This window comes from Eupeodes corollae, chromosome 3 (genome assembly GCF_945859685.1).
Source record: "Eupeodes corollae chromosome 3, idEupCoro1.1, whole genome shotgun sequence".
Taxonomy (NCBI): Eukaryota; Metazoa; Arthropoda; class Insecta; order Diptera; family Syrphidae; genus Eupeodes; species Eupeodes corollae.
The window spans coordinates 80,982,608-80,996,778 of NC_079149.1; the positions used below are offsets into that span (position 1 = coordinate 80,982,608).

The following is a 14,171-nucleotide window of genomic DNA, read 5'->3' on the forward strand; positions in this document are numbered from 1 at the left end:
AGAATTATTTTTTTTAGCAGCCTCGAAGAAGGTGTCATAAGAATGAATGAACTTTGACCAGCGGAATAAAAGATCCACAATCTTTTGGATTCGAAAATTCCTCCGAGCCTTTAGAATCAAATGAACCTTGTGAAGAGAACTAACTTGCCGATGTTTCAATGTCATCAGACGTAGTTGATGTGAGAAATGTTCCACGGCGTCTTCCAACCACTTCGCGTCAATCATATGATTCATCCAGTCTTCGTGTATTTTCTTCATTTATTGCAACGACAATACTATCAATTTTTAAAGACAAAAACAAATAAAAACAAGAACAAATCGAAAGATGAAAAACGAACTTTTACTTAATTTTCTTATTTTGACGCATATCAGCTGATTTTAAAACTCCGAAATTAGTATTTCTGTGTGCCAATGCTTTCTTGAATTCGTTCGGGGCTTATGATGTAAATGTATTCGTATTCGTAGCGTAACACAATTTTCGGGGACTTGCTACGAGGGACTCTGTGATAGTGGTGATTTAATTAAAGGTTCTTACTAATGAAGGAATATGTTTGATTTTTATACCTACTTAAGATTAAAAAATGTGAATTAACAAAACATGTAATTTATTTATAAAATTTGCTAACCAGGCTGACGGCTAAGCCATACATAGCTTATCAGTTCATAAAATTATAAATCTGTATATATAAGAACATAAATAAATTAATTTGTTACCCACGTACTTACCTTACTTACTTATAAATGTAAAACCCAGAAAATGAGAAAGTTCCAGAAAAATGTGATCTTTTAGACTTCATTTTCGGAGTCTATTATTACTATCGTTATAAATCTGCTTACTCGTTAAATGGAGTTGATACAAATACTGTACCTTTTGAAAATAATTTGAACTTAAAGGAGTAACAAAACTCAAAAATTGTAGAGAGAAAAATGTTTGGTTCTTGAATTTAATAAAATAGGTGCATTAAAGTACATACTTTCTCTAAAAATTGAATAAAACAAATTAAGGCAAATAAATAAGTTGGGAAGAAACTTTAGTGTCCCACTCACAAACTACACGTTGAAGAATCTCTTATCACTTCAGCTCTCGAGAGATTCAACGCTTTTATATTAAAATTAATAGATATGAAAGGTTTATTTTGTTTTTCAGTTAGCTATAAGTTTAACGAAAGTGTCAATTCTGCTGTGTTTGGGACATTTATATTCTTGAATTTCGCGGGATTTTGGGTTTCGGGATTATGTCCGTCTCCCGCAATGCACATTTACAAAATCCAAAGAGAAACCACTAAAATTAATTATTTATACAAATCATGTCGGTAAGCAAAATTGTCTATTGAATGGTGTGAAATATGTCAACTGGTTTAATTTGTAGGCAAAGTATTCCACATTCTTAATGACTTCGTTAAAACTCGTGTTGGATAGACTATCCTGGATATGTGGATTTTTAGATACCTTATTGAACGAGTTGGATACCTAAATTGAGATATCATTGCAAAATGCTGACAAAAATTTAGATTTCGAGATGATTTTAATAATTGTGATTTTTATCAAAAAACATACATATTCAAATTCAATTCTAGTCGTATGTTGAATCCGCGGTTGTGTCGGGTATCACCATAAACCAGAAATTAACAAAAAGGTATCCGGATACCCTACGGTTCTGAGATTGTATATCACCAATGTTGTAAAGAAAGGATTCTGCCATGTTTTATTGTTTGCAACTTCTTTAATGACGATAGAATCTTATTAACTTCCCATAGGATGTTATGGGAATGAATGGGTCCGATTTGTCAAATTGAAAATTTTGACATTTCTCGGCGTTTGAAGGTCCCTACACTCAATATAGAAGATTTTTAGAAAGATGTCTATGCCTGCGTGTGTACTTACCTTCGTACGTTTGTACGTCTGTACGTCCGTACATTCGACTTCAAATAAATTTTAATATACAGTTAATAAGGCAGAAAGGTGCAGAAATAGCTCTCAAGGAAATTGCGTGGGTGTTTTTTTACCATAGCGGTTTAAAAAAAGATGCAAATTTTGGTTAATCCTAAATATCTAATGAACCAAAAACTCTATAGCCTTACATTAAATTTTATATTATATATTGTAAAGTGATACCAAACATACATATTTTTTTGAAAAAAAATCCAATCAAGGGGTTTTTTATAAATCAAAAAAAAAAAATTAAAAACATTCTCAACTCGATTATTGTATGTTTTGAGAAAAATCGAATAGACGGTTTTTTTTTTTATAAAAATAAAAACCTAAAAAACATTACTCAAAGTTGGTAAAAACTGAATTTCGACTCAAATATCTTTTCAAAAATTTGAGTTTATGGCTTTCAACTAATTTTAACTTATAAGAAATATTGTTTTCAACATTCGGACAAATTTTGAGAAAAATGGAATTGACAATTAAAAAAAAACCTAAACAAAAAATTAATAAAAATTGAGAAAAATCGAATTGACAGTTTTTTTTTACAAAAAATAAAAACCTAACAAAATACAATACTAAAACTTATTAAAAAATTACTTTCGACTCAAATAGCCTTTCAAAAATTAAAAATATTGTCTTCAAACTTTTTTATTTCACAGAAAATATTGTTTTTGATATTCATTAGTTTTTTTTTATAAAAATCCAACAGTTCATTTTTTTGTCATAAAAAAAATAAAATCTACAAAAAACGGTACGCGAATTTGGTAAGAATTGATGTTCGGTTCTTGATATCTCTCAAATTAATTGCATTCATCCAATTTGTAAAAATTAAGAAATGCTACTTAAATTGGTAAAAATTTGTTTTCGACTAAAAATCTATTTAACAAAATAAGATTTTCAAACTAAACTATTTTTAATTTAAAAAATATTGTTGGCAATTTTAATATTTTTAAGAATAATTCAACTAACAGCTTTTTTAACCCAACCCTACAAACTTTTAAGCAAGACAAATCGACAGACGGGATGGGACGTTATCATGTGTGGGTAGCATGCCGGCCTCCTTTTTTCTTAACAAATGGTATCTATCCAAGTATGTGTATCTCAAATGACCTCTTGTAGAGGTCATACGCGATGTCGCCAACAAAGCCTTTAAAAGTTTGCTTTTCCTACCACGAAGCAAAAAGTTTTTTTCCACCAATTTATCCGGCTGTTATCTATAAAACTTACATATATGTATGTTCAAAACTTGAGTATAATTCCCATCTCTGGACTGGTGCTTCTGCAATTTACTTAAGTCTGATGATATCACCATTGAATCATTAACGTCGTTTGAGTACCGTCTTAAAGTTTCTTGTCTCGAATTTTTCAAAGTTATTTAAACGCTATATGATGCTCTAGGAAAATAGTATGTTGCATTTCTCCCCTCAAGGAATTCAAACGTATGTACGTATGTACGTAGTACGTACTTCGATCGTACTGTCAAGTAAAGAGATTTGTTCATTATCCATTCTATATGTCTTTTCCAGTCATTGCAATATTCAGGAATTCAAAACCAATGTGTACTGTACCGATACCGACAAGTTCTGACAAACATTTTTTTCATAGCAAAAACATAAATATACCTTACTGCAATTCACAGCGTAAAATACCATAAGATAAGAGTTATATATGATATTTTCTATTCATTGTTGTATCATTTATTTGGTCATATTATTAGTTTAAATAAAAAAATAGTTTTACTCAAAATGACCGACCTCAGCTTTAATGGCAGCTCTTAAACGTTGTTTGTGTTGTTATTTTCGACACTGCTTTCGTTAGCTCTATCCTGAGAGTTTGAAAATTTTTAAGACATGCTCTCCAATTCTGACCACAAAAAATAAACTTAGGGATTAAAATGGTAGTGTCCGTGGTGGCACTCTTGTGTTGTCTCGGCTTTGTTTGCCTCACCAGAATCTTGTAGAAATTTATCTATCTCAATTGAAAAGGGTATTTGTTAAACAATTTATCGATTCCTACCCCGTTTTCACATTTGTTCCCAAAACTTGCGTTATGTAACACTTTGGAGTGAGGATCTCTATCAAGCCATTAGAGAAGGGTGATTAAGTTTAACCCTGAGAATGATAGTTTTAGTTTGATATGAAGATGTCGCATAAATTGTAGCGTGTCACAGTAAAAGCTCTTTGACTCCTTCCACGATAACTTTTTGGAATGGATTTAGTGAATTTGTCAAATTCTGTGCAGACTACTACTTTTTGTGCTGGTCATCTTCTCGTGAATGGTTCGTTGGAGAAGAACCCGATTCCCGAAAAATATTGCGATTCCCAGTTGTTTTTGAAAAGAGAAAATTTCGACAAAACTCATTCCTTTCTTATGTTAGGCAATTATTGCGATTCTATATTATCCATGGTAATATTAACGAAACTGAAACCTAATTTAAATTTATTCTTTGCTTACTAATATAATTATTTAGAAAAATAAGATAACAGTTTTATATCAAATGAATGTTTTGGGCAACAAGGTCTTGAAGTTTTGTACCTGACAGATTTTTTGGCTAGATTACGTGTGTTTGAAACATAATATGATTTTATGGAGGTTAATTAAACAGTGATATAAATTTATTTGTTTATCTCTAAAAAACAAACATTCATACGATTTTCTTAAGTTCAAGAAATCAAAAAATTATATTTTGTAGATACGTTGTTCAAGAAAAACATGTGGATATATTTTAAATATTGTTGTTTTTATCGTATTTTTTGGGTAAGCTAGGTTTAAAGATCCAAATAAATTAACTATGAAATTGCACGATATTAATCGACGCAACGCAACAATAAAAGCTTTTTTGGCTTTTTGTCCAGACGCATGCGAGTATTTGAAGCTGCAACAAGTGTCATCATACTGGAATAGTCGAATATTTTAGATAGTGTTAGTTAATTAAATCAAAATCAAAACAGTACAGGAACATTAAGAAAAATTACAGAGTTTTTTATGTTTTGATGTTTTTTGAGCATTAGAAGGAAAAATTTTACAAAAATGAGTTTAAGTAAATTAAAAGAAAATTTAAAATATAAAGAATTTAATGTTATTTTATTAAGAATTAATTACAATTTACGAAATCAATTGAAGTACTAATAGAAAATGTAAGTTATTAATACAAAATGTAAGTTCAATGCGCAGAAGGATGTTCTTAGGTCGAGCTGTAGATGAGAAGTGAGTAATGTCCCATTCCAGTTATGAACACTTCCTTATTCAATTGGGGAACGGATGGAATTGGAATTGGCTTGAAGCGGGGATGTTATAGACTCGGCCATCCTATCATTTTCGTCGTCCTCGTCGAAATCTGCGTCAAGTTGTATCCATTTCTTCATACGGTCGGCTGACCATATGGCTTGGTACATTGCCTAGCGTAGTGTCCGGGTTGATTACAATTGTAACAGCATACTTCGTTTCTTTTCGTATTAGGGGTGTAAGTTGAATTAAAACTTCTGTTTATTGCCGGCTTAGAATACATTGGTGTCATAACGTGGCTTGAAATTGGTTTTGACCGGGAACTTTTCCTTATGTTTTCACACAACTTGATTTTGTCAACAAGATCTGGAATATCTTTGAAGCTACTTGCTGCAAGATTTGCACTCATCTCGCGATCGTTTAATCCAGTTAAAATATATTGGGTTATAGATTTTTCTGTGAGGTTTATTCTTTTACCTAGCATATTTACTTCGAAACAATAACTTTCGATATTTTCATCTGGACGTCGAACTCTTTTAATAAGTTCTTGATGAATCTCTAGCTCATTATATCGATTTGGGAAATTAAGTTTTAATCCACTTGCCAATTGTTCCCAAGATATTGTCGACTCTTGCAATGTATCCCACCAGAACTTTGCAGGTCCGATCAATTTGGAAGCAGCAGCCATAAGGAGAGGTTTTTCTTCCCATTCGTATACTTTCCTTAAATTTTCAACGCGAGTAACCCATGCTTCGGCTGACATCGATGTTATGTCGCTGGGTGAAAACGAAGGAATTGTATCTGCAATTTCTCGAATGCTGCACTGGATTTTATGTACACGCTGCTCGGATGCAGGTACGCTTGATTTTGAAAACAACATTAATTTTTCTCGCAGTAATCTATCCTGAGCCAAAAATTGTCGCTCTTTTGCAATGATGTCTTTTTCACGACGAATCATGTCCCATTCTCTGGCACGAAGCGCATCATCATCTATGAAACTGTTGGAAGAGCATTCTGTTGATGCAGTTTCCTGCGAAATATTTGTTGATTTAGGTTGCGCGTTATCATACTCGAGTATACGTTGAAGCAATTGTCGCTTTGTACCATTATGAGGTAAGTTTCGTTTTATTAATTCGTCTTTTAGTTCTTTGATCGATTTTTTATTCATTGTGAGCATATTTTGATTTAAAAATTATGTTCTTCTTTTCAAATACCTGTAAACAGAAGAAAACTGGGTACGTACATAAATAGAACAATTTTTTTTTATTATACCTACAACGCAATATATTCAGAGAAATCTACGCATTCAACGTAAGCTAAACTTCATTGGACGCATGCTCAAACAACCTGGAACATTCTGTTGCTTCTTCGCATGTTCCAAATCTATTCCATTGCAAAGCAAACATTTTTTTTTTTTAATTTCATTTTTTTTTTAAATACGTTTCTAGAACAAAAGTCAACCATTTTCCGTTCTCTTCATTTCCAAAGAAGTTTCAGGAACAAAATGTCCACTCAGACATTTTGTTTCAGTGCAAACAACTTTTTTTTTTTTTTGTTCTCTTTTTTTTTTAATTAAATATTTCGCTCTTCCTGTATCGCTCAATGGAAAGAGAGGTTTTATAAACTAAAACATCCCAGCTCAAAGGAGTCCAAAGAGGCAACAACAACAACGTGAACGACGTTATAAGCGACATAGCAACAAGTCAAATTTTGAGCCCAAAATACGACCAACAAAATGAGCGACCGAATAATACAACACGTCTGAACATGCATCCAATAAACGAAAATTATTCGCAGTATGTCGGAAAGCGACTGAGAATGAATCATATTTTGTAGACCAAAATATAATTGCATCTTCCTTTTTGTAACTAATTTAAACTTCTTACCAACCGTAAGTCTTCAATTTACGAAACACAGGTTCTGATTATCCCACTTCTGATTTTATAAAGAATTTAATGTTATTTTATTAAGAATTAATTACAATTTACGAAATCAATTGAAATACTAATAGAAAATGTAAGTTATTAATACAAAATGTAAGTTCAATGCGCAGAAGGATGTTCTTAGGTCGAGCTGTAGATGAGAAGTGAGTAATGTCCCATTCCAGTTATGAACACTTCCTTATTCAATTGGGGAACGGATGGAATTGGAATTGGCTTGAAGCGGGGATGTTATAAAAAACTATTTACTTCAATAATCTTAATAAAAATTGAATGTAAGTGTCTTTTCTGAAAGGCTAAGACTTGTTGTAATTTTTCTTTTTAGCCTAGTTATCTATGTTAAAAGTGATTGAAAAAGCTACTTCAAAACTTTTAATATTTTTGTATTTCGATTAAGCACTGCAAGCACTTATTATTTGATGTCTGTACAAATTTTAAACTCTGAAAATTAGATATGTTATGTCTTATAGTTCATAAGAAAACTGTTTAATTTTTTTTTTAAAAAACCAAGAAAATTGATTGGAGCATAATAAAAGAACAATTTTCTGGCTTTTAGAAAAACTTTTGTTTTTTTATTTTCATTTATTTTTTTATTTCATGTTGCTTTAGATTTAAATATAACAATAAAACAAGAAACCGTTATCAACTGTCAACCCCGAAGTTATCGGATTCTTTCCGATAATGTGGGTGGTTGACTAGAGAATATCAAGCTAATTTAAATTTAAATTTGAAAAAAAAATCCAAAAAGGGTCAAAATGTGATCCTATTACCTTGGCTCCATATTCTCCTGAAAATTCATAATATTCAGCATCATGAAAAACGCGTGGGAATGGCTTTCAAGAAAAGTCTACGAAGGAGGACGGCAATGCCAAAAAACCGAAGAGATTATTGGAGTTTAAACGGTCCTGAGTCCAAATTTCGCTCAATTATCTGGGAGCACTATACTAATCCATACACTACAGTAAGTCAGAAATAAGGTGACAACAAACATTACTAAAAATTATTTTAATCCTTTCAAATAAACCAGTATTTACCATTACAATAAGATTTGTTTACAATTTACAGAGATTGGTATATATGCTACCTTACTACTGCCAAGTATATATTTTGTAACCAATTTTATAAAACTTAAATTCGAGATTTGAAGGAAAAGCTACTGTTAAAAACCTTCATTAAACAAAATAAAAAAAAAAACAGCATAAAAGGCGTAGATGTGTTGAAAGAAGGGGTGGTTTCAACACGAAGGGATACAATACTCAGTTCAAAACAGCTTTTACAAAAGAAATATAATTTATGTCTTTATTATGAATAAATAAACAGTATTATTATTAATAGAATAATAAATACATAAATGAATAAATAAATAGACAAATAAATGTATGAATAAATACAAAATTGAATAAATAAATAAAAAAATAAATAAATAATTAAATAAATAAATGAATAAATAAATAAATAAATAAATAAATATATAAATGAATAAATAAATAGATAAATAAAAAATGAAAATATTAAATAGATCAGCATAAAATAAACAGATACAAAAAGTTAATGAATATATAAACATATAATAATATTTAACAAAAAAAAAAACTTTGACATAAATAATTTAATAGACAAATAAGTTACATACAAAATAACGTTGATATACAAAAGAGATACTAAACAATTGGAAAAATAAATAAATAGATAAATAATAAATAATTGTATGCTAATTAATAACAATAAAACATTTGTCAGTCTTCAATAAATAAATTAAATAAATTTGCCTATAATAAACATTTTATCATTCTTAACAAAAATAACGTTTTATAACAAAGTTTAAGAGGCTAGATTTGAGATAAGGGAATTTTCGGAAGATAAACAGGAATTTATATATTTTTCACTTAATTTTGAAATTCTCATGGAGACCATTTCTATGTTGGCTAAGGGGTGCAATTCGATTGTTGAAAAGCACCATGGAACATTTAGCATCATTTTCAGAAATTTGTTCTGACAAATTTGAAGTCTTCGTATGTGACTTTTTGCACAATTTCCCCAAGCAGGTGATCCATAGAACATAATCGCTTGAAAAATTGTTTTATAGATCAGTTGTTTGTTGTCACTACTCAACTTTGATTTTCTGTTTATAAATGGGTACAGTATTTTGATTGTTAGGTTCATTTTTTAATAACTTCTTGTGTGTACTAAACGTTAATCTCTTATCCAAATGAACACCTAAATATTTAGCGCTTGACTTCCAATCTGTTTCATAACCGTTAAGAATAAGATTGTTACTTGGTAAGAAACAGTGTTTTCTTTTTCGAGAGAAAAAGACCGCCTGAGTCTTAGCAGCATTTATCTTTATTTTCCAGTCACTAAAGTAATCTTGTATTGTAAACAGTGCAGATTGCAAGTTAGTTTCAATAGTGGAACCAATTGAATCTGAAGAATAAATACATGTGTCGTCAGCAAAGATGGCTTGTTTCACAATTTTGAAGTCTTGGAAAGTCAGACGTAAACACGTTGTAGAGAATTGGACCAAGTGCAGATCCTTGGGGGACCCCGGCGACACAAATAAAGCTTTGGGAAAGACAATTGTTAACGGACATAATACACTTTCTTGAAGACAAAAAAGATTTTAAAATTTTAATAAGGTACATAGGAAAATTGAAAATTAATAGCTTATGTAATAGTCCGTCATGCCAAACGGAATCAAAAGTTTTTCAACGTCCAGCAACACCAAACCCGTACTTTTTCCTACAATAAAGTTACTTTTAATGTGTTTTGTGATGCGATGAACCTGTTGTACAGTACTGTGAAATGCACGGAATCCAAATTGCTCTAAAGGCAAAACATTATTTGAATTAATGTGTTTAATAAGCTTCTATTTAATGATTTTTTCAAAACATTTACCAAGAGAACTCAGCAAACTAGTCGGTCTGTAGGTAACAGACAAGTTAGCTATCTTACCAGGTTTTAAGATTGGAATAACCTTTGTTATTTTCCATTCATTTGGGAAATATCCCAATTTAAGGCAAGAATTAAAAAGTGTTTGTACAGATTTAACTCCCAGCTTTGGCATATTTTTCAAATACAATTTTTTTATTTTGTCAAATCCAACTGACTTTCTAGTTTTCAAAGAATTAAGAACATCTTTGATGTCTTCAATAGAGATGAAGTAATTTTCACCATCATTAGTTAATTATTCTTATTGGTTGAATCATGATGGTTAGTGCGTTGGACTGTCATGCAAGTGGTCTTGGGTTCAATCCCTGCCTGTGCCACCATAATTTAAAAAAATAATTTTCGCGGGTACTGCCTCTTGCGAGGAATTGACAAACCCTTCAAGAGTAATTCTTGTCATGAAAAAGTGCTTTCTCAAACTAGCCGTTCGGAATCGGCCTTAAATTGTAGGTCCCTTCTATTCCTGACAACAGTACTCGCACACAGGAATGGTTGAGAGTTGTAAGTCACTAGGCCCTGGTTCACAACGGACTGTTGCGCCACCCCATTTGATTTGATTTGGTTGAGAAACAACAGATTCAATGGTATCATTTGTAAAGGCATTGCTAGCTAACAATTGTGCATCATAAAAGGTCGTTGCTAATGCATCTGCTTTTTCAGATCCCGACATCATTAAACTACTTCCTACCTTTAAGACAGGAATATGAGAATTTCGTTTTTTTATAACTCTAACTATATTCCAGAATGGTTTGCTTGCTTTATCCAACCCTAGCAGCTTCTGATTCCAAGCTCTATTTCTGAAAACTATTAAGAATATTCATTTCAGTGAAATAGAAGCTGTTTCTAGTTCTTATCCATCTTGCTCGGTATCGGTTTCGCACCTTAATCAATTCGACCAAATTTGGTGGAAGGACATTTGTGCTTTTAATTTTCATTGCTTTTTTAGGTACAGCCCGATCAACACTTTCGATTATTGCAAATGTAAAGGAAGCAATGGTTTGATCAGTTTTAAATTGATCTATGTCCGGTGTGAAATTATCTGCGAGATTTCTCAATTTCGTTTTTAATTCTCTTTTATAAATACACCATTTAGCATTTTTAAAATCAAAAGCTTCATTTCGTTGACTAAGAGGGGATATAAAAGTGTCAATGACCACAGGCAAGTGGTCAGAGCTCAATTCGTTTAGCACAAAAGGTTCGCTGAATAAACCCGGTACATTAGTTAGAAAAATGTCTATAGTTGATGGACTTGCCCTATTGTTTGTAGGGTAATAAGTTGGATGAGGTGGTTTCAATTTAATAATTTTCACACACTCAGAGGTATTACTACCCTAAATGTGTTCAAAGTTTAAAAAAAGCGTTAGGAAAGAATGAAGGAGGATATATTAGTGCACATTGTTCAAATGTCAAAATGTGAGGGAAAAACAGAGATTGATAAAGTTTTTCACATTCTTGATGTGCGGCTAAGAAAAGAAACTCAAATTGAGCTCAAGGTTAATCTAATGCATTTCTCGAAGTACGAATACTATACAGCTGAATTGTTTGAGGGGGTAAATTTTAATATATCCGTAAAACAATGAAAGACATAAAACATTGTGTTATTGTTATACTGTCGACTCCCTCTAAGTCGAACTTTCACGGATTATCAAAACTACTAAAACTAGAGTTTTAGAAAAATTTGAGTTGCAAAAAGGTTATTTTTTTAAATGCATTATTTAACTAAATAAACAAAAAAGAGGCTGGGATGCGACCCACACTGATAACTTAACATCCCGTCTGTCGATTTGTCTTGCTTAATAGTTTGTAGGTTTTCGTATTGGGGTAAAAAAGTTGTCAGTTGAATTATTCTTTAAAATTTTAAAATTACCAATAATATTTTTCATATAAGGAAATAGTTTAGCTTGAAAATCTAGTCTTGTTAAATAATAAACAAAATAAATAAAACAAATTTTTACCAATTTAAGTATCATTTCTTAATTTTTTACAATTTGGATGGATAAAATTAATTTGAGAGATATCAAGAACCGAACATCAATTTTTGACAAATTCGCGTACTGTTTTCTGTAGATTTTATTTTTTTTTATGAAAAAATGGACGGTTGGATTTTTATAAAAAAAAACTACTGATTATCGAAAACAATATTTTCTGAGAAATAAAAAAGTTTGAAGACAATATTTTCAATTTTTGAGAAGCTATTTGTGTCGAAAGTAAATTTTAAAAAAAGTTTTAGTATATTTTTGTTAGGTTTTCATTTTTTTTTTTGAACTGTCAATTTTCAAAATGTTATTGAATGTTGACAGCAATGTTTTTTAAATTATAAAAGTAGCTTAAAGGTAATATCTTAAAGTTTTCAAAATATATTTGAGCCGAAAATCAATTTTCACCAACTTTATTAATTTTTTTTTAGGTTTATATTTTTTGTAAAAAAAAATGTCCAATCCGATTTTTCAAAATAATATTTCTTATAAGTGAACATTAGTTGGAAGCCATAATCTCAAATTTTTGAAAAATATTTGAGTCAAAAATCAATTTTTGCCAACTTTTATTAGTTTTTTGTTAACGTTTCTGTTTTTTGTAAGAAACTGTCAATTCGATTTCTCTCAAAGTTTTTCAAAATGTTAACAACAATATTTTTTATAAGATAAAATAAGTTTGAAGCCATAATCTTAAATACAAAAAATTTATTTAAGTCGAAATTCAGTTTTTACCAACTTTGAGTGATGTTTTTTTTAAGTTTTTATTTTTTACAAAAAAAAACTTTCAATTAAATTTTTCTCCAAATTTTATTGAATGTTGACAACAATATTTTTTAAAAGATAAAAGTAGTTTAAAGCCAATATCTCAAAGTTTTGGAAAGATATTTGAGCCGAAAATTAATTTTTATCAACTTTTATTAATTTTTTCGTTTAGGTTTTTTTTTTTTTGTAAAAAACTGTCCTTTTGATTTTTCTCAAAATTTGTCCGAATGTTTAAAACAATATTTCTTATAAGTTAAAATTAGCTAGAAGCCAAAATCCCAAAGTTTTGAAAAGATATTTTTACCATCTTTGAGTAATGTTTTTTATAAAAAATACTGTCCATTCGATGTTTCTCAAAATTTTACCAGAGATAAAATCGTTTTGTATTCATAAAATTTTCGACATGACAAATTTTTTTTTCAGTTTTTTTGATTTATAAAAAAAATCGTTAATTGGATTTTTTTTTTTCATAAAATATATGTATTTGTTTGGTATCACATTACAATATATTATATAAAATTTAATTGAAGTATCTAATGTTTTTGATTTGTAAGATATTAAGGGTTAATTTTCACCTTTTTTTAAACAGCTATGGTAAAAAATCACATACGCAATTTTCTTGAGAGCCCGTTCTGCATCTTTCTGCCGATGTAAAAGTCGATATCTCTTCTGGTTCTTGAGCTATGGACGACGAAAAAAACTTCGCAAACGTACGGACATACGAACGTATGTACACACGCACGCACAGACGTCTTTCTAAAAATCTTTTATTTTGACTCTAGGGGCCTTGAAACGTCGAGAAATGTCAAAATTTTCAATGTGACAAATCGGACCCATTACAATAACTTCCTATGGGAAATTAATAAAATAAATAAAGCTAAGTTTGCTTTTTTTTCGCTTATTAAATTATATTTATGTAATTTTGAGTCCTTTTAATTGCAGATTGCAGTTTACCAATACCGATTGCATTTTTAATTTTACTTTCTGCTACTTCTCCTTTTATCTAAAATTAACTTGTCATCAGGTATTTAAGTAGCTAAGATGCCACTATCGACTTCAACATAGTCTTTCCAATGTACGCATTATATATATTATTCAACATTATAATGAGCTTTTGTTCGTCTTTCTCAGATTGTTTCGACTTCTTGGTGTATTCGTTGTTTTATCTTAACAAGTTAAGCGAAATATCATCTTCGTCATCCGACGTCTCATACCTTATTCTAGCTTTTTGAAACAATTTTGTATTGTTATTGGTGTAACGTCCTGTACCTGTCCCATGCGTTTGAGATTTCCCGCTCTTTTTTTGGTTTCTCAAACCTTTAAAAAAAATTAAAATTTCAGCAACATCCAAAAATGTATTGACAACCGTTCACAGATAGATGGTGTGGGG

General features: G+C 30.4%; 1 protein-coding gene across 1 annotated transcript; it reads right to left on the minus strand.

The window, feature by feature from the left end:
* Nucleotides 1–5,107: 5,107 nt before the first annotated feature.
* LOC129951488 (uncharacterized) lies at nucleotides 5,108–7,308 on the minus strand. Its single transcript, XM_056063656.1, has 2 exons — nucleotides 7,044–7,308; nucleotides 5,108–6,371 (listed from the first exon to the last, which is right to left on the minus strand). The coding sequence occupies exon 2, from the start codon at nucleotides 6,332–6,334 to the stop codon at nucleotides 5,294–5,296; it is 1,041 nt and encodes a 346-aa protein (XP_055919631.1). The 5' UTR covers nucleotides 6,335–6,371; nucleotides 7,044–7,308; the 3' UTR covers nucleotides 5,108–5,293.
* Between the last annotated feature and the right edge of the window lie 6,863 nt (nucleotides 7,309–14,171).